This window comes from Scardinius erythrophthalmus, assembly GCF_964197995.2.
Source record: "Scardinius erythrophthalmus genome assembly, chromosome: 20".
NCBI lineage: Eukaryota > Metazoa > Chordata > Actinopteri > Cypriniformes > Leuciscidae > Scardinius > Scardinius erythrophthalmus.
This window is the reverse complement of record NC_138240.1, coordinates 13,080,629-13,106,539: the sequence shown is the minus strand read 5'-3', so window position 1 is coordinate 13,106,539 and position 25,911 is coordinate 13,080,629. Positions and strand designations below refer to the sequence as shown.

General features: G+C 37.1%; 1 protein-coding gene across 1 annotated transcript in view; it reads right to left on the bottom strand.

The window, feature by feature from the left end:
- Nucleotides 1-25,911, bottom strand: part of cacna1fb (calcium channel, voltage-dependent, L type, alpha 1F subunit) — a gene marked incomplete at both ends in the record, with an annotated part of 46,596 nt that overhangs the window by 8,729 nt on the left and 11,956 nt on the right. Inside the window, 36 exons of the mRNA XM_081348598.1 lie at nt 360-461; nt 735-837; nt 919-1,015; nt 1,103-1,230; nt 1,725-1,884; nt 2,066-2,157; nt 2,303-2,368; nt 2,456-2,584; nt 2,854-2,937; nt 3,151-3,261; nt 4,058-4,216; nt 5,232-5,433; nt 5,532-5,678; nt 5,838-5,890; nt 6,009-6,116; nt 7,088-7,175; nt 7,500-7,606; nt 7,730-7,789; nt 8,355-8,484; nt 9,533-9,635; nt 9,888-9,957; nt 10,037-10,112; nt 10,439-10,514; nt 10,900-11,020; nt 11,798-12,005; nt 12,418-12,643; nt 12,862-13,022; nt 13,615-13,641; nt 14,324-14,405; nt 14,715-14,789; nt 16,045-16,196; nt 17,362-17,465; nt 17,583-17,779; nt 17,867-18,019; nt 20,476-20,621; nt 22,562-22,701. Of these exons, the coding sequence (XP_081204724.1) occupies nt 360-461; nt 735-837; nt 919-1,015; nt 1,103-1,230; nt 1,725-1,884; nt 2,066-2,157; nt 2,303-2,368; nt 2,456-2,584; nt 2,854-2,937; nt 3,151-3,261; nt 4,058-4,216; nt 5,232-5,433; nt 5,532-5,678; nt 5,838-5,890; nt 6,009-6,116; nt 7,088-7,175; nt 7,500-7,606; nt 7,730-7,789; nt 8,355-8,484; nt 9,533-9,635; nt 9,888-9,957; nt 10,037-10,112; nt 10,439-10,514; nt 10,900-11,020; nt 11,798-12,005; nt 12,418-12,643; nt 12,862-13,022; nt 13,615-13,641; nt 14,324-14,405; nt 14,715-14,789; nt 16,045-16,196; nt 17,362-17,465; nt 17,583-17,779; nt 17,867-18,019; nt 20,476-20,621; nt 22,562-22,701 (4,243 nt within the window). The remainder of the gene's footprint in view (nt 1-359; nt 462-734; nt 838-918; nt 1,016-1,102; nt 1,231-1,724; nt 1,885-2,065; nt 2,158-2,302; nt 2,369-2,455; nt 2,585-2,853; nt 2,938-3,150; nt 3,262-4,057; nt 4,217-5,231; nt 5,434-5,531; nt 5,679-5,837; nt 5,891-6,008; nt 6,117-7,087; nt 7,176-7,499; nt 7,607-7,729; nt 7,790-8,354; nt 8,485-9,532; nt 9,636-9,887; nt 9,958-10,036; nt 10,113-10,438; nt 10,515-10,899; nt 11,021-11,797; nt 12,006-12,417; nt 12,644-12,861; nt 13,023-13,614; nt 13,642-14,323; nt 14,406-14,714; nt 14,790-16,044; nt 16,197-17,361; nt 17,466-17,582; nt 17,780-17,866; nt 18,020-20,475; nt 20,622-22,561; nt 22,702-25,911) is intronic.

Below are 25,911 nucleotides of genomic sequence, written 5' to 3'. Positions count from 1 at the left end.
GATATTAATAATCACTGTATGAAATTCCACCAACAAAAATGTCTATTTAAATTAACTTTCATTCAATTTCATTCAATTTCCCAGAAAACTGCCAGAATGATTTACAAGAAAGTTTTGATAATAAATCCAAACAGCATGAAGTAGATTTACAATACAGATACACGATTTCTATGCTCTTGTGCAGTTTGTTGTTGTGTGACCGTTTTGCAATTCATTAAATTTGCTTACTGTCATTCAAATTACAATTTAGCATTTAGAAAGGGAGTCAATTAATTCATTAAAAAAATTCCAACCCTGGTGCCATGTGGTCATTTGACTGATTTGAGGAACTATACTGTTTGTAATGGAGAAAAACTCACCAGCAGGGGGTGGAATAACCTCATCCAGGATTTTGGGTTTTATTCTCTTCCAGATCTTCTTAATGATGATCCTCAACTCTTCATTCCCTTGATCAGGGTTTCCTGAGAACAACATATTACAGCCACATGAGCTTACAGAGCTTCATAAGAACATCATGCGTCTGTGCTTATACAAAAAGCTTTACTGTCTATTAATATTCTATCTGGTAACCTATATTATTGCATGTGGTTAAATTTAGAGAGAAAAAAAAGATGACAATGACAGAAGGGCTTATGGATTTATATGCAAAGCACACCTTCATAAGAATAATCTGTAGCTCTGTAACAGAAAGATGAAGTGTATGAGTTTGTGTTTGTGTGTATGCCCGTACAGACCGTCAGTTTTGATTTTGAGCGCAGTTCTGACCAGGGCAAACAGGGTGGCGTTGAAGGTCACTGTACCATCACTGTTCAGGGGCATGTTCATTGCAACCAGCCTCTGCCAAAAAGAGAGAGACACAAAGAGAGATATGATAAGGGAAGAGAGCACACAAGATGGATTTGGTGCACGTGTCTTTACCTTGCAGGCCACACGATGAGGGCAGAGTTTCCCAAATCCAAGTGGTGGCTGGATCCTCCTGAGCAAAGCCACAACATCCAAGTGCTTAATACGACCCCTGGAAAACAAACACACATTTAATCTGTCTTGAAGCAGTTTTTTTGTTTAAATATAAAACGCATTAGAGAAAGACTGATAGTCTTACTTAGCTTCAGGGTCATACTCTGACCAGATTCTTTTGAACTCATCCAGGTGATGTGGTCCAAGAATTGACCAATCACGGGTCAGATAGTCGAAATTGTCCATAATGACGGCAACAAACAGATTTATAATCTGAAAATACACAACAAAGACTATGCAAATCACACTGAAATCATTTTAGCCAACGAAAGGCTACTATGTCCTGCATAATAATTACTATGAAGAGCTCAACAATAATTTTTTTTCAGTAAATGTAAATGTTTTGTAAGTGTATTGTGGGATTCGTGGCCACGAATTTACAATTACTTACTAATACCTCAGCATGTTTTACTAATTTGTAAGTAAATCGTGCACACAATTTAATAATTCGTTCCCTCATTTTGATTTAATTAAATTAGTTCAACATGGCCACTATTTACTAAACTGTAAAGAATAACGAGAGAATGAATTCTTTAATTTTTGGCCACGATATATATATTTTTGTCCGCATGTCATGTACGGGGCTGCATACTTATCAATTGAAAAGTTTTCTTAAAAAAAAAAAAAAATTATATAAGCTATACTGTAACTGCAAAGTTATGAAGAATAGAGTTAATTCAAACAACAACAACATTCAGTGCAATTACCAAGAAGGCGCAGAGCATAAAGAAACTGATGAAGTAGACAATGGCAAAGTTGCTGCCACAGGTGAATTCTTCACCGGGCTCATAGTCTGCCTCTGGGTCACAGCGTTTCCCTGGAAGACTGGACAACATGATCTCCTGCCACGCTTCACCCGTTGCACACCTGCAAATGTAGAGCACATACATTACATTTATGCAGATGCTTTTATCCAAAACAACTTGCATTGCATTCAAGGTATAGATTTTTATCAGTTCATGTGTTTCCTGGGAATCAAACTCCAAGAACTATACATTGCTAACACCATGCTCTACTGTTTGAGCTACAGAAAAACACACTCTCTCACCTGAATAGAAGCAGCACAGCCTGCGGAAAGGTCTGAAAGTTGTTATTCCTGTTGATTTGCGTGTGGTCCTGCATGGCAATCTTTCCGAATGTCTGACGAACAGAGAAATCATTCATTATTTTTTAAATTGTTCAACAGTTGTTCATCTGTTTATTTAAAAAATTATCAAAATGATTTAAACTAAAATTATAATAAAATATGTACAATAATATATACATTTCCACAGCCTCTAATTACCTGCATTCCAATCACAGCATAGATGAAGAAGATCATAGCGATCAGAAGAGCAACATACGGCAGGGCCTGAGGGACAAAAAGAATGGTACAAATTTAAACTTAAATCACTTGCTCAAAATATGAAAAATGTTTTTGTAATCATTGTCTTCTGACCTGGAGTGATTTCACGAAAGTCCAGAGCAGTGTACGAATGCCCTCCCCCTTGCTGAGTAGCTTAACCAATCGCATTACACGAAACAGGCGGAAGAAAGTAATGGATACACGAGAACTGTCCTCTGAGCTCTGAGGAGAAAAAAGGGAGAAAAATTCACATATGTCCCAAACAGGAAACATAAAATGTGATTCTAATTTGTGCATCAACTATAAGTGAGCTAATGTCTGGATTAAAGACAATTATGATCATCATTATCATCAAGGCTCAAAAGATGGTTGTGACAAAAAACCCCAAAAAACTGAATTTAACTAAAACTGCACAATATGCTAAGTAATCTTTACTATTTTAACTTTTTGATATCTATTATTTGATTAAATAAAGAAAAAGAGAAACTCACACTGAACTCTGTAACTACAATGTCCACCACACTTCCCACAACAATCAGAGCATCAAAGGAATTCCATGCGTCGACAAAGTAATGCTGCGAAATGGGGGGGATTTTAAAATATCATATTTAAATATCAACCAGATATTAAGAACATCACACTTGAAAAGTTCAAGACTAACTTAAGCTTCAGAATGAATGGTTTGAAAAGTGTTTAATTGGTTTTAAGAAAATAAATCAGTAACTTTATCGACGGTAGCGTATTAGCTAGCAAACACATCATATCTGCAAGTGAGTGAAAGGACTGACCCGGAGTCTGAGAGCCATCAGTTTAATGATCATCTCCACAGTGAAAAGGCCGGTGAAAACCATATTGAGGATGTCCATCACGTGACTAAAAAACTTTGACTGGTCATAGTGCTGTGGAAGCATCCAGAAACAGTGTGATTCTACATTTAGCATTCGACTCAATATCGGCCTCAAATCATTCGTCCTTCATTTTTCTACTTCATAGACTTGTACATTTAGATTTTTTTTTCAGTATAGAAATGCCTTTTTCAAATGAATCAGTGCCACTGACTTCTGTCTTCACATGTTGATGATATTATGTCATTAGACATTTTAACTATCCTATATTATTAAGAAACAATCAGTTCACTGACTTCATATAATTCATAATTCACTTCACCCCAAGAATAACTATAACGATAACTATATTAGCGTCCACATCAGCGCATGATCGTTCTGTTTATTATATGCAGTCTCTTTAAATGCTAATGCTTTTTAAAGCAAGATGGATTCTGATTGGCTGCCAATGTTTTTATTGTTCATCAGCTGGAAAAGCAATCATTCTAAAAGTGATTCCAACTTCTGTTCCGTTATTGTTATAGGTGATTTTGTGGACTCTAATAATCTTTTACATTTAAAATGATTTTTTTTTAAATCATTATTGTTATAGTTATCATCCTTGGTGTGAACAGGCCTTTTGTTTAATTAGCCAATTGGTAATTCTGGTATGACATGAAAGCACCATAATCCTACCACGCAGAACTTCAATTTCTCAATACTATTTCAGCACTGACCTAAAGGTTCATGTTGGATTTCAAAAAAGCTCATATGAGCTCAGATTCACATTACCAAAAATAGATGTCTTTGTCTATGGTTCTACATGCTGATTATACAGCTTTTGTAAGAGTTGTCAGACTCAGCTGTTTACCTGCACAGCCAGAGTAACAGTGTTGAGGAGAATCAGCACAAACATGATGTACTCAAACCCTGTGGAGTTGATTATAGACCAGAACTTGTACTGCACTGGGTTTTTGGGGATGTACAGCTTCAACGGCTGGGCCTTCAGGGCGTATTCCACACACTGTCTCTGCAAATGACAAAAAGGAGACATAGTGTGAGAAAATATACACTGGACTGGTGCACAACTCAACTCAAATGGGCGATTATTCAAAATGAGAAGTGAACATGAAAACTTGTATACTTACTGTTAATACACATTTCAGTTTTTAATATAAACGACTTATCTGTGCATGTTACTCCAAAGGAAAAAAAAATATGTGTCCCTATTTAAATACCCTATTTCGCTAGGACATACACTACCGTTCCAAAATTTGGGGTTGGTAGAATTTTCATTGTTTTTGAAAGGAGTCTCTTTTGCTCACCAAGGCTGCATTAATTTGATAAAAAATACAGTAATATTTTAGCCTGGAAATCCACACCTAAATCTGAAAGATTAATGGTCTGGCATCGACTAATGAAAATCGGCCAGCTCGAGGGGCGGCACCAAGCATGCATTTGAAAATCTCACTGCACGCAACTGGATAACACTACGACCAATCACAACAAGCCCCATACGCTTAGCTACCAGCGGAGCTAACTGGTAGATTAGACTCTTGCCGTATCCGGTCGGCAAAACAGCAAAAATACCCTTCTTGCAAAGGAGCGATTAGAGTGCTGTCTTCTGTTCCTCTTTTAGATAAAAAGCCAAGTCTAACTCGTTCATTGTAGCGGCCAAAGCCGTTTCAAACAACTGGTGTTCATCCATAGCCATCTTGCAATGTTTACTAATGACTTCGACGTCACAGCGCTGTAGTCATCTGTTTAGCTTGCTCGCCTCTGGCCCGCCTATATCAGATAACCCGATGTGATTGGTGCAGCTCGGATACAAGGGCATATTTAATGAGCATCTATATATATATATATATAAAAGAATTATTTCAAGAAAAGAAAGTTCAAGATCAAATTAATGAATACAAGTATTAAATTCTAAAATTCTTACTTAGCCCAGGTTTTTGAACAATATTGTATTTTACATTACGGAAGTAAAATTGGTTGTGAATTTTAATTGAATTGTGAATTGGTTGTGAATACTTTCTTCAAACCTGATTTTTGTCCAGCTCGCAGTTCTTGAACTCAGCCTCTCCCTGTTCACGGAAAGTGATGATGACAAAACCCACAAAGATGTTCATCATAAAGAAGGCGATGATGATGATGTAGATGATGAAGAATATAGAGATCTCCACGCGGTAGTTGTAAATGGGGCCGTGATTCTCTGCGTTGGCATCAATGGCTTTGTAGAGCAGCCTGAGCGAGGAAAAACAGGATGTGGAGCATATTGTATAAACATGGCCATGGTGACCTTCAGTGACATATGGAGGAAGATGACAGAGGGGCAGACTCACGCTGGCCAGCCCTCGAAAGTGGAGACCGTGAACAGGGCCATCATTCCCATCAATACATTATCGAAATTGAAGTCGCTGTTGAGCCAGATCCTCTCTTTCACCATTGGATGACTCACATCTCCGTCTTTATACACCACAAATGTGCCCCTGTGTGTCACACACACACACACATAAACAATTTGAAGTCACAAATGGATGCACAAACACTCATGACACATAAGCATGCATGTTGCCCAAAGGCACACACATGTGGTTAACGTAAGAACAGAATTAAAATGTAATGACAGACGCGGAAATATGACATACTTGCACTGTTCTGGAGTGTTTTTAGCTTCATCTGTGCAACGATAAAATTTACCCTACAAAATACATCAGTAATGACGCATTAAAAAGTACATTCACACGTAATATTTATGCTGATGTTAAATTTCTGAGAGCACAGGAAGCACACAGCCTTTTTGAGTGTGAGTGTTTTACCTTGAAAAGCTGAACACCAATGCAGGCAAACATGAACTGAAGTAGAGTGGTGACGATCATGATGTTCCCGATGGTCTTTATAGCCACAAACACGCACTGTACCACATGCTACGCACACACAAACAAACACACAGTCATCAGAGAAATGGAGTTTACACCATAACACTGATGTTGAAAATGAAAATGAATTACATAGCCATTCAAAATATTTGGGGTCAGCAAGATTTAAAATAAAATAATAAAAAAATCAGCAAGGATGGATTGATCAAATTTAAATTTAAATCGGTTCATGGTTCAAATTTAAATTTATAAAAATTGACCGTTTTTACATGATTATGAATGATATTTATTTCTGTACATCATAGCATCCTGAAAAAAAAAATCATTGTTTCAACAAAAATAATAAGGAGCACAGCATTGATAATAATAAGTAATGTATCTTGTGCAGAAAATCATCATATTAGAATGATTTCTTAAGGATCATGTGACACTGAAGACTGAAAATTCAGCTTTGACATCACAGAAATAAATTACATTTTAAAATAAAATTTAAATTGTATTTTACAATATTTCTGCTTTTTACAGCATTTTTGATTAAATAAAATGCCGTTTTGGCAAGCGTAAGAGACTTCTTTCAAAAACATTTCAAAAATCATACGGACCCAAAACTTTTGTATATACTTAAAATCTTAAAAGCTTAGAGGATCTAAATATGAAGAGAAAGGAGGTTATTTGGGCAGATGAGGGTTCCTGGAAAGAATGAGGAAAGTTATAATTAACAGAAATATTGTCAAAATTGGTCATTGAAATTACATATAAACATTCCTCTGAAACTTTTGCCAAGAACTTTGATTGGTTACTTGTTTGTGACAGTAGGAAACAGGGGCGATTTAAACCTGCATTTTTGAGACTGTCTTTGGTTCACTGCAGTTTTAAGGAGAAAATACTCAGCAGTGGTGTTGATTTATGAACTTTCACATGGTTTGTCTTAAAGCTTTTAAAAAACACAACATATATACACAACATTACAACTTGATTTTCACCACAGGGCATACACACAAAAACACTAAAATATGTACCTTGAGTCCTTTGGCTCTGTTGATTGCTCGAAGAGGCCTTAGTACTCTAAGCACCCTTAGGATCTTCACTACAGAGATGGCACTTGAACTGAGAGAGAGAGAGAGAGAGAGAGAGAGAGAGAGAGAGAGAGAGAGAGAGAGAGAGAGAGAGAGAGAGAGAGAGAGAGAGAGAGAGAGAGAGAGAGAGAGAGAGAGAGAGAGAGAGAGAGACAGAGATTCAACTTTGTATTTGTGGACTTCTTCTTCATTGTCTCTAAAATTTCATTTTATTTAATTTTTTTACATTTGCATTCAAAGCGTGATAGAGCACTGTGTACTTTTTTCCACCAGAGGGCGATACATACACTGATGCATTCATCAGATATCACAGCTCACCTGTTTACACAAATTATGAACAGTGTTGTGGACTTACTGTAAGAAGAAGGAGACCAGAGACACACTGACCACCAAAAGATCCAACAGATTAAACCAGTTTCTACAGAAGGAACCCTGATGGAGGAATGCGCCATGCACTGTCATCTACAGAGATAACGGAACAAAAAAGATGAGGGCATTTCAGTGTTGCAACACTTCTGTTGCTGTTATCTTATCGGTTTGAAATCATTACAAAAACTATTGATTGATTGATTGATTGACCGGTACCTTCAGTAAGATCTCCACAGTGAATATGGAAGTGAAAGCATAGTCAGCATAACCCAGAACCTGTAGAGAGAAATTCAGTTCTCCTAATATAAAAAAATGATGGTACAGTATGTACAGTAGGATGTATGTGACATGTTTTTTTGTGTACAGTATACGTGATTTAGACAAGTAGGACACAGTCCTGGATCAACATCCTTTGTTCTTGAAGATTTCCACCAAACAATCCGAGCTCTCACCATAATGTTTTCCGAAACCCTCAGGGAAATAATAGGTTGATAAGCATGTTGTTCGAGCCTTTGACTCCAGTCTTGACCCCAAACCTCAAATCTGACTGGTTGATACCAATGTTGTTCCAGAACTAACAAGGATTCTGATCCAGGAACATGTCCTACTTGGGTAAATCATGTTAAGCTATGTGTGTGTGTGTGCGTGTGTGTGTGTGTGTGTGTGTGTGTGTGTGTGTGTCAGAGCTACAGAAGCTGTGTGTATGTTTGATGGTCAGCTGATTGAAGGATGGCATTCCTCAGCTGGCACTGAAGAGCTTGCCCATCATGCCAATAAGGTCAGCTGCAGTAAATAACTATTAATGATCCTGCATGTGTGTGCAAGCAAGCAGGAATCTCACATTGTTCCTGAAGGAGTGAGCTCTGATAGGATCCTCCGCAGCCAGAGAAATGCTGCTGAGAATGATGAAAAGCAGGATGAGATTAGTGAAGATGTGGTGATGGATCAGGATATGGCAACCCACTCTTATCCTGGAGAGAGACACAAAGAGAATTGTGGTCAGCTATGTGTTGTCTACATGGTCCAAAATTCAATATTACTTTATTTTAATTACATTTATTTGCCACGCTGCTTGAGAAAACAGAGGCATTTATATGGTCATGAATATGCTGTGTTCGAAACCACTCATTCACTATTCAATACATAGTGAGTGTCACATAGTTCACTATCTGAGTGAGTGAAAATGAGTGCATTTGAATGCTTTTCCAGACAATATTGTGCATTTTGCATGATGTTAAATATGCAATGTATCTCAAATGACAATAAAAACGACTTGAAATCTGATTTGACATTCCAAAAATGTAAAATGTGTTTAATTGTTTACTGAAGACAAGATGACTGACTGTTACTTCTGAGGAAAATGCACTATAAGAACTTTACTATAAGAACTATAAGAATCCGAAGCCAAATGTTTTATTTTATTGATGAATTCCTCCAGAACTGACACACTCACGGTGTTAAGCCATCTAAATTAAAGTATGACGCACATAATCATAATGTCCATGTTTGAGATGGAGTGAGTGACAAACAGCAAACTAATTCCTCTGGCATAATGCAGAATATTGATTTATAGCTTGTAAAAATAAATAAATATGGCTAGTATTTTGGACCATGGTTGTCTATATTTGACTGTCATGCTGTAAAAAAGAAAAATTATTGTTTATATATGAAAAAAAAAAAATACACAATGAAAATATTTATATATAAATTTCTAATTTTAAAGGGATAGTTAAATTTTTTAATTTTGTCATAATTTCATGGCGTTCCAAACCTTTTTTTCTGCAGAACACAAAAGAAGATATTTTGAAGAATGTTGGTAACCAGACAGTTTTGGTGACCAGACTTCCATTGCATGAAAAAAAAAATATATATATCTTCTTTTTTGTTCCACAGAAGAAAGACATGCATACAATACACGTTCGAATGACATGCGTAAATAATGAAAGAATTTCACTTTTGGAGAGAACTATCTCTTTAAATGGTCAAGCATTGAGTTTGTGATTAAAACTGCACACTCACGGGTTGGTCTTGCTGAGGCAGAAGAACGCACTGCCCTCTGGGATTGGTAGAACTTTCTCTTTAGGAGGAGCAAAGTCAGCAACATTGAGCTGAGCTTTCCCTTCTTCCAGCAGAGAAGGACAGAAGGAAAGAGATATAGATAGAGAAAAACTGAGTTAATGAGATCACAATCTAGCTCAGTCACCACTGTACCCTTGAGCAGCCAACACTAAACCTCAGGACACTCCAGAGGGACTCTTAGTGTATCCTAGGATGAGTAATTATGGTCACAAACGTCTGCTAAATAACTACAAAACATTTTAGAATTAACAATCTGTTCAAACGCAATATGGCATCTAGCAATCATGGACTTCACCTTCATCATCTCCCTCCACGTGCTCCTCTTCCTCCTCCTCCTCCTGCTCGTATTCATCATCCACGTCCACCTGTTGAAAACAAAATGAAAGATTGACCTCAATGTGATGATTATTCAACAACAACGGCAGAAGAGTTGGATTTCCATACCTTCACCTCTCCATTCTCTCCATTCTCTCCTTCAACATCAGCCTGTTCTCCCTCTCCTTCTCCCTCTTTTTTTTCTCTGTCAGGATCAATAGATCACACATCACAATCTTTGTTTTTGCATATACAGTGGGGTCCCAAATGTCTGAAACCATTTTGTCAAAAAAGCTTTAACAATTTGAAAATAACAATTATAGTAAAACGTTGATTTTAAAAAATAAAGTATTTGCTTTGTCTCAATTTTGCTTTAATTAAAGATTATTAAATCTTTCTTATTCATCTTATTCCCCACGGTACATGTTAAAGAATGGTAAATGTATTCATTAATGATGTAATATTTATGGCAGTTAGAAAGAGAGATTAGTAGAGATTGAGATGATGATCTGAGATGATTTAAAAACACACTCATTCTTCTTCTCGTCTCCATCGCCTCCTGCTAAATTGTCGACAGCAATGGCCAAGAAGACATTCAGCAAGATATCTGAGAGAGCAGAGGTTAAGACCCAAAAAACACATCCAACAGCAACAACAAAACACAGAAATGAGGATTTCTGAAGGATGGAAAGATATGGATAGTTTTTAATCAGTGAGCAATGACATCTGTAACTAGTTGGAAATAACTGCATGCCTGTTACTCAAACAGAGTAGTGTGTATGGCATTAGCAATGCAAAGGACATACAGTAGGTTCAAATCCCAGGAAAAGCATGTATACATACAATGCAACTTATGACACTTTGGATCAAATTATTTACAATGCATAAATGTAAATGAATTAAACTGTTGCTGTTAATTTATGATAACACATACACAGAATTAATGCATTATAAATATGCCAGTGAAACCCAGTTTTAGAGGGAAAGGATACAGTTACCACAGATGAACAAAATCACAAAGTAAAGACAGACGATCATTCCAGGGAAAACCGGGCCGCCGTACGCCATGATACCATCATACATCACCACATTCCAGTCTTCACCTGTTAATATCTGTAGAGGGGGGGAAAAAACTAAATTTAACACAAAAATACCTCAGATATAAAAAAGAAGTAAACATTGACAAACTTTATTTTATACTTTTTATACTGTGGAAGTATAAACTTTTTGTTTCTTTAACAATAATTTCAGTTTTTATCTGTGTACCGTTTTTCTTTATTGATGAATATTTAGTGAAAATTATCATTTCTGCTTATTAACTCTTTCCCTGCCAGCATTTTTGAAAAAGTTGCCAGTCAGCGAGTGCATTTTTTCACAAAACGTTCATGCCCACCAGAATATTTTGTTATATGAATACCTGAACATACAATATATCAAAAGAAAGAACAAAAACTCTGGAAAAAAAAACTTATTCTAGCTTCATAAAGTTTGAACAAATATTTCAATATTTTCAACAAAAACCTGAGAAAATTGCATTTTTGACAAAACCTACATTGGATTTGAACATTCAGAACTATGATCAAAAAAGGTAGATGGAATAGATCGAGACCATTTCATTTGGTAATGTTAGACGTTTTAGATTTTTATACAGTTTAATGTTTGATGATCACGTTATTTTACATGTGCATAACATAAGCAACGCTTCTATCACTTGTTTCTGCTTCTTAGCCTATGTTTTGATCCGGAGATTCAATACTCCTTCAGAAGTTACGTAATAGCGACCACTACCGTAACACTGAAAACACGGATTGCCATAAAATTCCGTCAAAAGTGGGGAAAGAGTTAAGTAATCTAACATTATGTTTTCATTGTTGTACGAGAGTTTATTACCTGAAAGCAGGTGAGCAGGGCCTGAGGGAAGGCATCAAAGGTGCTCCTTTTGGTCTGCGTCTCATCAAAGTTGAACTTCCCTCCGAATAGCTGCATGCCAAGCAGAGCGAAGATGATGAGGAAGAGGAAGAGCAACAGCAGCAGGGAGGCAATGGACTTCATTGAATTCAGTAGCGAGGCCACCAGATTGGACAGAGCCGTCCAATGGCTGAAGAGGACAAATGGGGCAAGAATTAACAGGGTGGAAATGTGATGAGGAAAGACAGAAACATCAGGAGAAACAGAAAGGACCAGACTGAGAAAACAAAGAATTTGCAGGGGACAGAGAATACACATGGAGGCCAACCAGCACGATTTTGAAATTATTAAAAGAAATCCAATAAAAAAATTTGGGTTTATAAATTATACATATTTTTTGTCATTTTAAAAATCGACATGTTAATGTTGACTATGTAATTTTTAGAAAATAACAAAATAACAAATTGTTTTTAGACATGTTCCGAATTTGAGTGACAGTGTTGCAAACATTAGAAACCTTATATAAAATAGTTTCTTAAAAAAAAAAAGTATTTTAAAAGTGTTTCCTATTTTGTACCCATTCATGTAAGAGGCAAGTTTACCGTGTGACTTTGAAGATCCGAAGCAGGCGGACGCAGCGCAACACTGAGATGCCGAGAGGTGGCATGATCTCCAGCTCCACCAGAACGGTCTCCAGAATCCCACCGCACACAACGAAACAGTCAAAACGGTTGAAAAATGCAACAAAATATCCCCGCAACCCCAGACTGTACATTTTCAACAACATCTCCACTGTGAACAATGACAGGAGAACCTTATTGGCAATGTCTGTGAGAGAGACACAAAAAGAAAGAGAGGCGGATAAATAGATGTGATCTCAGCTCAATCATTTTTGTCAACATGTAAGTTCATTTATTGGTAACACCAGACTCAGCAACAAAAAAAAAACATCTGCTAATAGAAGTCTATGAATAAAAGTGTGGCTGTTGCTGTGGGACAATACACATGTTATGTCAGCAAGGTGATGTTTGGCAACAGTTACATACCCTGAATTTCAGTGAGCCACTCTGGTTGGTTATAATGTTCTGAGGCACTGAGAGCTGTGTTGAGGAAGACGAGGAGCAGCACCACCCAATAGAATGTCACAGATTTTACTGCTGTACGACAGTTTCTTCGAATGCAGCGGTTCCAGCGGCGCAGGGCACGACTAAGCGAACACACAAAAAATGTGCCTATAATCACTATATACATTTTTTATTATATAAAAAAAATATATGCATATATATATATATGTTTATTATTATTTCACCAAAATATACATACTGTTATGATATACATAAAATCCAAACAGTAAGTCATGAACCATGTGATCAGAGCCATTTTAGAGGACATGTAATAATTATACAAATTATTGTTGGTTTAACTTTAAAAAGTAAGTTACCTTGTTGCCTTAAAATTTTTAGTTCATTGAAATAAAACATTTGAGTTAATACAATGAAGGAGATTGGTTTAATAAATAGAAACTCAAAATATTATGTTATCTGAACCACATTAATAACCACATTAAAGTTGATTTGACAAAAGAAAAAGGGTTCAAATAACAAATCATGAAAATACTTTTTTCCCCCATTTATACATTGTTTCTTCTTGTTTTGAGCATAAATCTCACTAAATTTAGATAAATTATGTTGTAACTAAGAGATAAAAACTGTCTGCAAGTGTATTTCCCAAAGTAAAGTTTACTCTACATCTAGAGTAGCAGGTAAACACTGAACCACGAGTTTGTCCTCACAACTCACCAGCAGGGGATCTTCATAATGCGAGCACTGAAGTCAAACAACAGTGGACAAAACAAAATGAAACGACAATGAGATCACAGACAATCACAACACAGAGCAATTGGCAAAATGTAAACACTGATGCATTGCGTTTAACAAAGATCCAGTTCAGATACTGAATCAAAGACAGCTGAAGAAGCCCAGAGTAATGAACTGACTTGCAAGAGCACAAAGAATACAAAGAAAAGAGAACATAATGAGCTGCAACTGAGAAATTTAGAGATGACACTCCATTATGGCTGATAACAACTTCCATTAGCAAGCCAGCATGACAACACAATGAAAAATGTTGTTTCACGCATTCACACTTACAAATAAGTCAGATAGAATAAATGCGTATTTGGCGTGCTGTCCGAGGAGAGGGCTCCGGGCTCGGTATTTGGCCCGAACCCAGAGTACTCCCCCCGTATTCCTGGCTGTGAAAGAACAAGCCAAGAGTGAGGAGTCGGGGTGGTGGAGGGATGCTGAAAACTGTCAAGGAAGTTAGGTGAGATGACAGAGTGAATATATATATACTTCCTCTCATGCTGATAGGGTAGACATGGTAATTGTTTGATGAGTTGATTGATTGATTGCTTGATTATTTGAACGTGCTCCTCCCGAACTTTGTTAATAAAACATCATTTCTAATTATAGTGGGTATGTATGTGTGAGTATATATATGCATTACCAGCAAGCAGCACAACAATCTGTGTGTTCCTCATCTATGTTTTCAGTGTTCTCGGAAGCTGTTTCACTGGCTGGAAGACTTGCTATAGCGAATGAAAAACAGGAAGAAAGTGAAAGCTACACAGAGACAGAAAAGGACCGTAAAAAAGAGAGGTGTAAGAGAGACAAAGAGAAAAAAAAAATGTCGGCCACACATTGGCACAGTTTTGGAGAAAAGCAATCTCTCTGAAATAGGGTCAAAGCACTTAATATGGGTCCAACCGAGAGATGTGATTTCTAGCCCCAGATGTAAATTATACAATTAGACCAGACAAAGTTGAGGGGGGCTATATATAGTACAGCGGGGCAGTGAACAGTGAAGAGGTCATGCGTTTCATTCTGATTGGCCGTACCGTGGGTTTCGTTTGAGTGGCTGAACCAGCCGAATTTCCCCCTCTTCTTATCAGCTAGGTCACGCAAGGTCACACCTGAGGGAGATTGAAAGATCTTTTTAATAAACCAGGAGAAAATCAACAAGGTCCCTGTCCACCCATCGGGGGTAGGCTCGGCCCCTGCCTTCATCTTCAGGCAGGAACTGCAAGTGTCTTCTACCCTCCGGATTTGGATTACGGACGGGGCCTACGCCAAAGAACTTTAACATTTCATTTTGCATTTAAACTGTTAAATAAATCGTACTCATTCGTTCTATTGCCTCCCAAGTCTTTCTGGTAGAACTGAGAGGAACTAAGGGCTTAAATACACAGAGTGAGGTTATTAACTGTAACAGAAACAGGTGTGTGATAAATTAGAGACCATGGTAACTAATAATGACCAGGAACACAGGCAAAACGGGAACAGGGAAAACTAAACAGACTTAACCCTGATAATTATTTTATTTATTAATATTTTGAAATAGATTTTATTTTTATATTTTCTGGTTTTCATTTTAATTTTAGTTTAAATTTTTTTATTCTATATGGATATAATTTATTTTTATTTCAGTTTTACTTTGGGTAATTTAGTACTAATTTTAATTTGAAGTAAATTAGTTAATTTCAGTTAGTTGTCAAGTTTCATTTAATATATATTTTAACAAAAACAACAAGGACCCCATGGGGCCATAAGCGGGTGTTTACGGGTGCTAAAAATACAAAATGTATTTTTGAAGGGAAGTCAGAGTAAACATTTTTACTTAAATGTGTTTTAGCACTTTTCAATATTTCACAACATATTTTGAATATTTTATATTATTACTGTTTAATTTTGCTGGTGTTTCAGACTGCTCAGAAATCCTGAGATTAATCATGACTATTTTATTCTATTGACAACCATAGTTTTAAACAGTAAGAAAAAAAAATACATCTAACATTAATAGTATATATATTACTTCGGCCTTAGTCTGTATTATATTATGCTTACTATGTCTCTCATTCCATGTAAATGAATTCAATTAAATAGCTGCCATTATATTTAAGGTAGGGGGTCCTCACAAAAGGATACAAATATTTGTGGCCCTTGGAATCAAGAAGTTTGAAAAAAAAAAAAAAACTGTCTTACTTGACTTTTTATTGTCTCTGTATGGTAAACTGGGATTGGGGAAACTATTATCATATAAAAAATACATACATTACACAATTCATCTTTAAATGTGCTTGAGTGTGTATATCAATCATGTTTCTACAATGAACAATTAATATCAAGGACAAAGGGTTCTAGAGGGTGGAACAGAGGAAGAGATCTCACGTCTGTTTCCGTCTTCATCAAACTCATCTATGTCCTCAGCCTGAGTGATCCAGTCCATATATCCAGACAGATCCTCCTCCATCTGCTGTTTCTCACGGAGCTTCTGAAAATCTCCACGAGCTTTCGCCTTCTCTCTCTCCTTAGAGAATTCTCTACACACAAGTATAGCTTGTTAGACAAGCAAAACAAACACACACACACAATGCAGAGGCAAAAAACACACAGTGGACTTTCACACTCTGTTTAACGAAGGGGAAGCTGCATGAGATAGTATCTTTGGGGAATTCTGTGCGCTTTGGAACAGTCTGCAGGAAATCAGACTCTGCAAATCTGCTGCTCTCAGCATCTGGGGATTGTTCCATTCAGGTGAGTAAAAACATTAACATCTGATATTTGCTCATCTCCTGCTGTCCTCTGTTAAATAATCACTCACACAGACATGCAACGTTATGATGCACAGGTATGATGGTATGATGTCATGAAATGATGAAGGCTTAGCACATGAATTAATTGGGATATGGACAAACTGTTTTAATCAATAAATTGTCCCATGTGACGTATTGATCCAGAGATAAGGCAGAAGTATTTGCTGTTTCCCAAGTCAAAATTGAAATGTAGAAACATTATTATTAGACATATGCAAAAATTAACAAAAACAACTGCATACCGAGTTGCTATGCATCTATTCATCAAAAATCCAGATTTTTTTTATCATGGTTTCCACAAAAATATTATGCAATATTATGAACCAAATGATTTAGAATGATTTTTGAAGGATCATGTGACACTAAAGACTGAAGTAACGACTGCTGAAAATTAAGCTTTGCCATCACAGGAATAAATTACATTTATAAATTCAAATAGAAAAGAGTTTATTTTAAAATTGTAATAATATATCATTACTGCTTCTACCATATTTTTGATCAAATAAATTGTGGAGCATAAAAAAAACTTCTTTAAAAACATTCCAAAAATATTGTTGCTCCCAATCTTGTATATGTCAAGTATGATGATGTAATAGTTTAGCTGGAACATTTTCACTTTGATTACAAAGGGTTCCTGGTTAGAATCCCAACCCTAACCCTTGATATATCAGCAGTGGGAAAACTGCTCCTGTAGCTCAAACAGAAGAGCATGACAGTAGCAACGCCAAAGGATGTGAGTTTGGCCAGAAAATGCATAAACTGCTAAAATGTATATTCTGAATCAATGCTTTGGATATTAAATGAAGTGATAGGGACTAAATCATCCATGGCAAAATCACCCATAGACACTTTCCCCCAAACATTCACATAATTATCTATCCTATGAACTCACCCGCTCAACACACCCAACACAAGGTTGAGAACAAAGAAGGATCCAAAGATGACCAGGCTAACAAAGTAAACCCACGGCAACTCAAACCCAATAGCATCATTCATCTACAGAGATGAACAGGCAAGCAAAAGCAACAATATTAGTGTCATACAATCACTTGCTTAAAATATAATTATGACCCATTACAGTCAAGCTGAAGACCATGTATACGGCTTAGTTACCCAGTACAGGACGTCTGTCCAGCCTTCCATTGTGATACACTGAAAAACTGTTAACATGGCAAAGAAGAAGTTATCAAAGTTAGTGATGCCACCGTTAGGTCCTTCCCACTTTCCCCTGCACTCAGAGCCATTGATATTGCACTGGCGTCCATGACCCGCAAACGCACATGGGAGTGGTTCATCGTCTGCATAATTTTCTGAAAAAATAAGAGAGAGACAGATGGAGAAAGACAGAGAGTGACAGAAAACGCACATAAATATTTTATGTGAGTATGTGTGGATACCTGTGCCTATATAAAAGCATGTGCGATGCATTCGTCCGATGAAGAGCTCCAGTCCAATGATGGCGTAAATGATGATGACAAAGAGGACAAGCAGAGAGATGTGCAACAGGGGAACCATTGCCTTCATGATGGAGTTTAACACAATCTGCAGGCCTGCACACGCACACACATACACACAGAGCAGAGAAATCATGGCCTTCACAATGGAGTACAATCTGTAACCCAAAACCTATATTTTTTGCAAAAAAAAAATCATTCCCAGTCTGTCTGTTTATGTCAATTATATCAATTTAGTATTTGGTCTTTTGGCAAAAAAGTATTTAAAGGCACACTATGCAAGATTTGTACCATAATATAACAGCTTCGAAATCATTTAGATGGTAAACGAATTCGTAGTAGGGCGAATCATCCCGATAGCAAAGCGGGGGGGGATGCCGCTGGCAAAACCATCATATACATCAACAACATATGAAGCAGCCTCTATGGAAGACACTAACATGCATTTCAGACATGAATCATGGCAGAGTCGACGAAGAAAACGAAGAAAGACTCTAGGGGTCGCTGTTTGAGAAAAACGGAAACTGCATAGTGTGCCTTTAAATGTACACTATGTAACTTTTGGCCCTCTAGTGGTTAAACAACAAAACTGCATGCATTTTGCAGAAGAACATGGTTTTGGTTGTGCTTCAGCTCTGTGCGACTGTGCAGATGAATATGGTTATCTTAGTGCTCATAAAACATTATCTACTAGGCTTAAGAGATATAACTAGTTTAGATGGAAAGGATCTCAGGCTGACTAGCTGAAGACGTTACTCTAGCTGTACCCATAAATAGACACGGTACTTTCTTGAAAATAAATTCCAGCACAGCACAACAACTATAATGAAATGACCCTTCAATATAGATAATGCTTTACAATGAACTCTGTTAGAGAGCTACATATGGCAATTTATCTGTATAATAAAATACATTACTCATCTGTTGATTAATAAAAACACCATCTCTGCGTCACTTTCAACATTTCAAATCCTTCAGTTCTTCCCATCTCTTAAAAATCCAAGCCAATTTTGATTCTTGTTTTATTACGAGCTCTGTCGTGTTCTCTTTTTGCCAGCAGACTCTACTCAATTCTAGGTTTATTTAAAATGGGTAATTCCCTGGAGGTTCAAGATTTAGAGTGCTCAATGTCAAACTTTCTTGCTCGTTGTGACAATTAACCTATGCCACTCCCTCATCATACACGCGTCAAAGTAGCCGGAGCATCTTTTCTCTATTTACGGCTATGACAAGACATTCACGAGTGAGTGACGTATGTATGCAATTTTCCGTGAAAAAATATAAACACTTATACGGTTTGGAAGATGGATTGATGACGTATTGACTCGTTATTTAAATTTTGTGGGGGGAAAACGTACAAAGTGTACCTTTAAATTAGTCAAAATTTAGTTAAATCATGTTCATTTTGTCACGGTTATGGACTCTTATTTTGATATTCTGTTCTGTTTCCTTTAATTCCTCTTTCTCTACTCTGTTTAGTTTCTGTTTAAGTCTTTGTTTGTTTCTGTGGTTAATTATCATCAGCTGTATCTTCCTGATTATCCCTTGCATATATACTCCCTGTTCTGTTTAGTCCTTTGTCGGTTATTGCCTTATTCAATGTGGTTATGTTCCGTATTAAAGTCTCCGGAAACCGGAGCACCCGGGGGAAACCCACGCTGACACGGGGAGAACATAAAAACTATACACAGAAATGACTCCTGGCTCAGCTGGGCTTTGAACCAGGGACCTTCTTGCTGTGAGGCGACAGTGCTACCCACTGAGTCGCCGCGCCGCCTAATAGCATTACAGGAGCACACAGTGAGGAATTTTTAATGTGTGTTTTCCTGTAAATGTAAAAGGTATATGAATGAGAAGAAGTGTCCTCATTCAATGTCATCTTGCCTCACTGGGAGACTTGCCAGGATAACCGTGGGGGTGAGCACATGAGGGGGAGATACCATCGTACATGCCGGTAGGCAGGAAAGTTCCACATCAGAGCTTCTAATAGTGCTGTGGTGGAATAAGTCATTGACTGTTCCGTGTTCCAGGATACACAACCCTGTTTTCTGCTATCCTCACCAGTAAAGTAGCTAATGGAATTGTGTTTTCAGCACCATGGACAGTGTTCTTTGAAACCGTCCTCTTATCATGTTAGTACTGTAAAGACACAATCAATAATGGCCCTTTGGTTAGTTGGTCAGTGATTCAGGAGTGTGTAGCTGTGGATCTGATTTTGAAATTACTGCGAAACAGAACAGCCTCTGGGTGCAACGATGAGTCAAGCTCATCTGGTGAGGACACTGAAATCTACAGGTCTACATTTTCATGACATTAGAGAGGTCAAGCTACACCAGCCCCCTGATGATCGCTGCACACATATCATAACTGCACAAAACACCACTCCATACAAATATCCATAGAGACTGTTTTCTCTCTCAGAATACATTCTTTATAGCACAGTCAGTAACACTCTTGAGTGGGTGATACACCACTGCTGAATAGTTCATAGCAATTTACACCAGATTTTACTAACTTGTTTCCTTATTTTTCTATTACAAACACAAACTCACTGGGCACTCCTGAAACCAGTCTGAGGGGTCGTAGGACTCTGAAGGCTCGGAGGGCTTTGACATCTAGGCCTCCAGGTTTCCCTGGTGTATGGGATGTTGTTTCACCGGACTTATGTGTAACAGTCTCTAATACCACACTGAACAACCTGCAAAAAACAAAAAAAACATAACTGTGGTTGAATAAATATTTCTAAAATACTAAAATGTGTAATTGACTTTAAACAATTAATATTACATTTAAAAGGATGATCTTTTGAGTTGTTACTTTCAAATTTGAACTTTGAATATTCATTGAATCGAAGATAAAAATGGACATTTGAATACAGGAGTTCAGATTTTTACAACAAGGTCATATGTTAAAATGTACATTACATTATTAAATTAATTTGTAGAGTCTATTAATATTTGGTTTAATTTTACACGTTACACCAAAATTAGATGGCATTTAGTCATGTTAGTAAAACTAACTTAAGCTATTGATTATGACATGACAAATTATTGACAAAAAAAGGATACGCTTATCAAAAGAAAGAACAACTGTGACTAAAACGAAATAAAAACGGTAAAGATGAACACTGGAACTGGCCTAAGAGCTTATGTTCAAATGAAACATATAGCGTAATCGGCGTAGTCCAGTTCTCCAATGACAGCCAGTGAATCAGTATAGTCTGATTCCCAAACGAATGATTCTTTTGAGTGAATCAAAAACATACAGAGACCAGTGTAGCTCGATTCCCGAATGAATGACTCTTATGAGTGTTTTTTTTTTTTTTTAACATTGACCAGTAAAGCCTGATTTCCAAACTAACCACTATTATGAGCTGGTTCTTTTTAGTAGGCCTAACATTGACCAGTGAAGCCTGATTCCCAAAAAATTACTCTTATGAGCTGTTTTTTTCTAGTAAAATTGACCAATGAAACCTGATTCCCGTATGATTGACTCTTAGTTGGTTCTTGTTAGCGAATCAAAACATACATCATGACCACTGTAGCCGGATTCCCAAATGAATGACTCGTATGATCTTGTTCTTTTTAGTGAATCAGAAACATACAGAGTGACCATTGTAGCCCGATTCCCAAACAAATGACTCTTATGAGCTGGTTCTGAAATGAAGTTCTTTTTAGTGGACTGGAAACATACTGCATGACTAGCGTAATTTGATTCTCCAACGAATGGAGTGAAGTGTTGTGGAAGCTGGCTGGGCCATAATATTCGTGGCACCCATCCCAGCTATGTGTGCTTTCATGCATACACATGTACGCACAAATACTCTTAGGATGGCATCATCAGTATTATAAGCAGAAATAATATGATGTGTAATACCGTGTGTTTGGAACAGATCCACCTGCCCATTAGCGGTTCTGTCTGTGAGCTTAGTGAAATCTCTAATCAATACTAAAAAAAGCTCTCAAAATTATACTCAAAAAGATGCTAAATGACTGAGACAGTCATCTTCTTTTAGATAATTAACCATCACTTTGACCAACTGGCCATTAATGACCCCAGAACAGCTGTTTAGTCCCATTTTAGCAGGACAGACAGAGCTCTGGGGATTGTCGCTCTTTAAATACACTCTATTGTGTTCAGAGGAAGGAAATGAGTTTAAGCAGTGGCATACTATGAAAGATTGATTCTTTTTTAGTGCATGAAATGTTTATTTACTCTTTTCACATACACACACATTCACCACAGTGCCGTAAAGCCTGGTGTGTGAAATTAAGGGTAGCGCCTAGTCTCTGTAGGTCAGATTAAGACACAAAGAGAGAGCGAGCTGGAGAGAGGATTGACAGCCAGATCTGACCAGATAATCCGAGAGAGAGAGCAAAAGGGAAAGGTTGAGAAAAGGGAGAAATGAGGAAAAAGGGGGTAAAGAGAACAGCAGGACAAGAGGAGAATTGTGAATAAGAGAGCTGTTGGCCATAACACAACCTGAATTAAAATCAGCTATGAAAATTAATATGCAAGTGAATCATGGGAGGAAAGGCAGTGATGTCACTCCGGGTTATTATGACTCATTTTTAAATGAAAAAGACAGTAAATAAACAAGTGGGATTGATGAGTAGAGTGGCGAAAATGGTGCCGTACCCTACAATGACGATGACAAAGTCCAGTAAATTCCAACCATTGCGGATGTAGGAGCTCGGGTGCATGACGAGGCCGTACGCCAGGATCTTCATAAATGTCTCGATGGTGAAGATGATCAGAAACACATATTCAACTTGCTCCTGAGAAGACACAGAGGGAAAAGATATATATTTATAGATATAGAATATTTATATAAAACTTAGAATAGAACATTTTTATATAGTCTAATAATAAAATGATATTAGCAAAAATAGGAAACAATAATTTTATTGGATAATATTGGCCTGATTAGTTTGTGACCAATAATTTAGATTATTGTCGCCGTCGGGCAGAAACCTCAAATCTCCAAAAACACCATTTTTTACACTGTTTTGTCAAATTTGATATTGTGGCTTTATATGTGGTCAGACAAGTGTCATTATGTTACTAACATTTGACGAAAATCAAGCTCAAATGGAATTACGAGGTTTTTGACCAGCGAATTTTCATTGGTTAGATATTTGCAAAACCAACAGACAGCAACAACTTTATGTAAACAGCTTTATATAAATTTAAACTTTTAATACAGTTTTAAAAACTTTTACACAAAATGTCTTATAAAAAAATTATAGTTTTAAAAACTTTATAATTATAATTATATATATATATATATATATATATATATATATATATACACTCACCTAAAGGATTATTAGGAACACCATACTAATACTGTGTTTGACCCCCTTTCGCCTTCAGAACTGCCTTAATTCTATGTGGCATTGATTCAACAAGGTGCTGAAAGCATTCTTTAGAAATGTTGGCCCATATTGATAGGATAGCATCTTGCAGTTGATGGAGATTTGTGGGATGCACATCCAGGACACGAAGCTCCCGTTCCACCGCATCCCAAAGATGCTCTATTGGGTTGAGATCTGGTGACTGTGGGGGCCATTTTAGTACAGTGAACTCATTGTCATGTTCAAGAAACCAATTTGAAATGATTCAAGCTTTGTGACATGGTGCATTATCCTGCTGGAAGTAGCCATCAGAGGATGGGTACATGGTGGTCATAAAGGGATGGACATGGTCAGAAACAATGCTCAGGTAGGCCGTGGCATTTAAACGATGCCCAATTGGCACTAAGGGGCCTAAAGTGTGCCAAGAAAACATCCCCCACACCATTACACCACCACCACCAGCCTGCACAGTGGTAACAAGGCATGATGGATCCATGTTCTCATTCTGTTTACGCCAAATTCTGACTCTACCATCTGAATGTCTCAACAGAAATCGAGACTCATCAGACCAGGCAACATTTTTCCAGTCTTCAACTGTCCAATTTTGGTGAGCTCAGGAGATTGTCTTGACCAGAACCACACCCCTAAATGCATTGAAGCAACTGCCATGTGATTGGTTGATTAGATAATTGTATTAATGAGAAATTGAACAGGTGTTTCTAATAATCTTTTAGGTGAGTGTATATGCACACAGTTATAAAAGTACAAATATTCTATGTAGTCTCTCAATTAAAATGATCACAAACCTGCAAGAAAACCTGTGTCACAAATCATATGATCAAATCAATATTCTAAGCATATAATAAATAATCATATTAAATTGTTGTCAGTAAAAATTAGGCTGTATATTTAGGTGTATGTACATGTGTGCACTGGTATGACCCCATGACCCCTGTTCACAATACAGTAAGCGAGAGAGACAAAGTCTAGAGCTGAAGCTGGACTTCAAAATGGGGAATCTGCAAGCGTTTCAAACGATTACTAATCTGTCAGCCTCTCTTTCTCTTCCTCCCTCTCTTTTGCCAACAGTCTATGCACTGTGCGGCACACTTGTGTGCATACACACTCCCTCCATATAAACAAACATATACAGACAAAACAACAAACTAACCACAAAAAAAAACACACCATCTGTGTAAGACTGTGACAGAGGTGGAAGAATAATACCATATGGACAATAATAACCACATATGCACACACTGCTGTATTTGATTTGATGTAAAGTGGCATACAGCATAAACTTCCATTTGCTGGACCGTATGTCTCTGTCTGAAGTATGCAGAAGGTTTTTGTACACTGACAGGAACAGAATGTCATTGAACTATTTCTAAAGCTCTCAACTGCATTCCCTTTCCCTGCTCATATTCCGAGCAGAAAGACCATGGCAACATTCAAAACATATCTTTTGCATAATTTTGTATAATAATGATGGATGAAATTAGTAGGGCTGTGAATTAAATAGATTGTAATAGTATAATTAAGATAAAAAATAATACCAGGCAAATAAATGCAAATAATTGGCATTTATAATAATATATATATAAATATATATTTTGGATTGCTGTAGGCCAGTGATGATGATAATAATGATGATAGTGATAATCATTTTAAAGAATTTTAGTTTATATTTATATATATTTTAAAAACAAGTTTTAATTGATATATTTAATAAAATATGCATTTCTTTTTATAGCCGTAGGCCAGTGATAGGGTTTTGGTCATTGATATGGAAATAAGTTATATTTTGACTTCTAAAGTCACTTTCTGTTGATGCAATGCTTTACTTGACTCCCACAATAGTTTAAAATTTTTTAATTATCTTTCCTTAGGGGATTTTCTGAGCATATATTGATAAGTGCAATTAATTGCAATTAATTCATCTGCAACTCGTGTAATTATTTCAATTAAAATTTGCAATAAAATGTCAGTCCTAGTTATTAGACATGCAAGCTTAGAGTGCTGAATGCCTTTGAGTAATGAACCGAAGACAACGGAAACTAAGATGATGGACAGCAAAATATAACAAACAATATGGCATAGGGAAAGACCAACCGGCTTTTTGAGAGAGACTGACAGCAAACACAGACACAGACACACACACACACACACACACACACACACACACACACACACACACACACACACACACACACACACACACACACACACACACACATTAAACACATGCCCCCTCCTTTGCACCTGGAATCCAGGATGTGGCTTTAAGCATCAGAACAAAGATGGAGAGCGAAAAAGAGAGAGAGGGAGAGAGAGAGAGAGGGATGGGGTGATGGGGGAAGGGTGATGAGAGACAGGGGAGGAAGAGTAAGCTGCTTATCAGGACCAAGAGCATTTAGAGCAGCCAAACGAACAGGCAGCTACAATCTCTCCTGACCACCACTCTTTCTGCTCTCGCTGTCTTTATAACCCTCCCTGTCCCTTTCACTTTCACATCATTTTGTTGTCTTGTTGTCCTCCGAAAAAACTAAAAGAAGACGACAGTGCAGGTGGATTTGATTAAGCTTGCATTGTGAGCGCATCTTTAAAAAGCTGAGCTTAATATTAAATTCA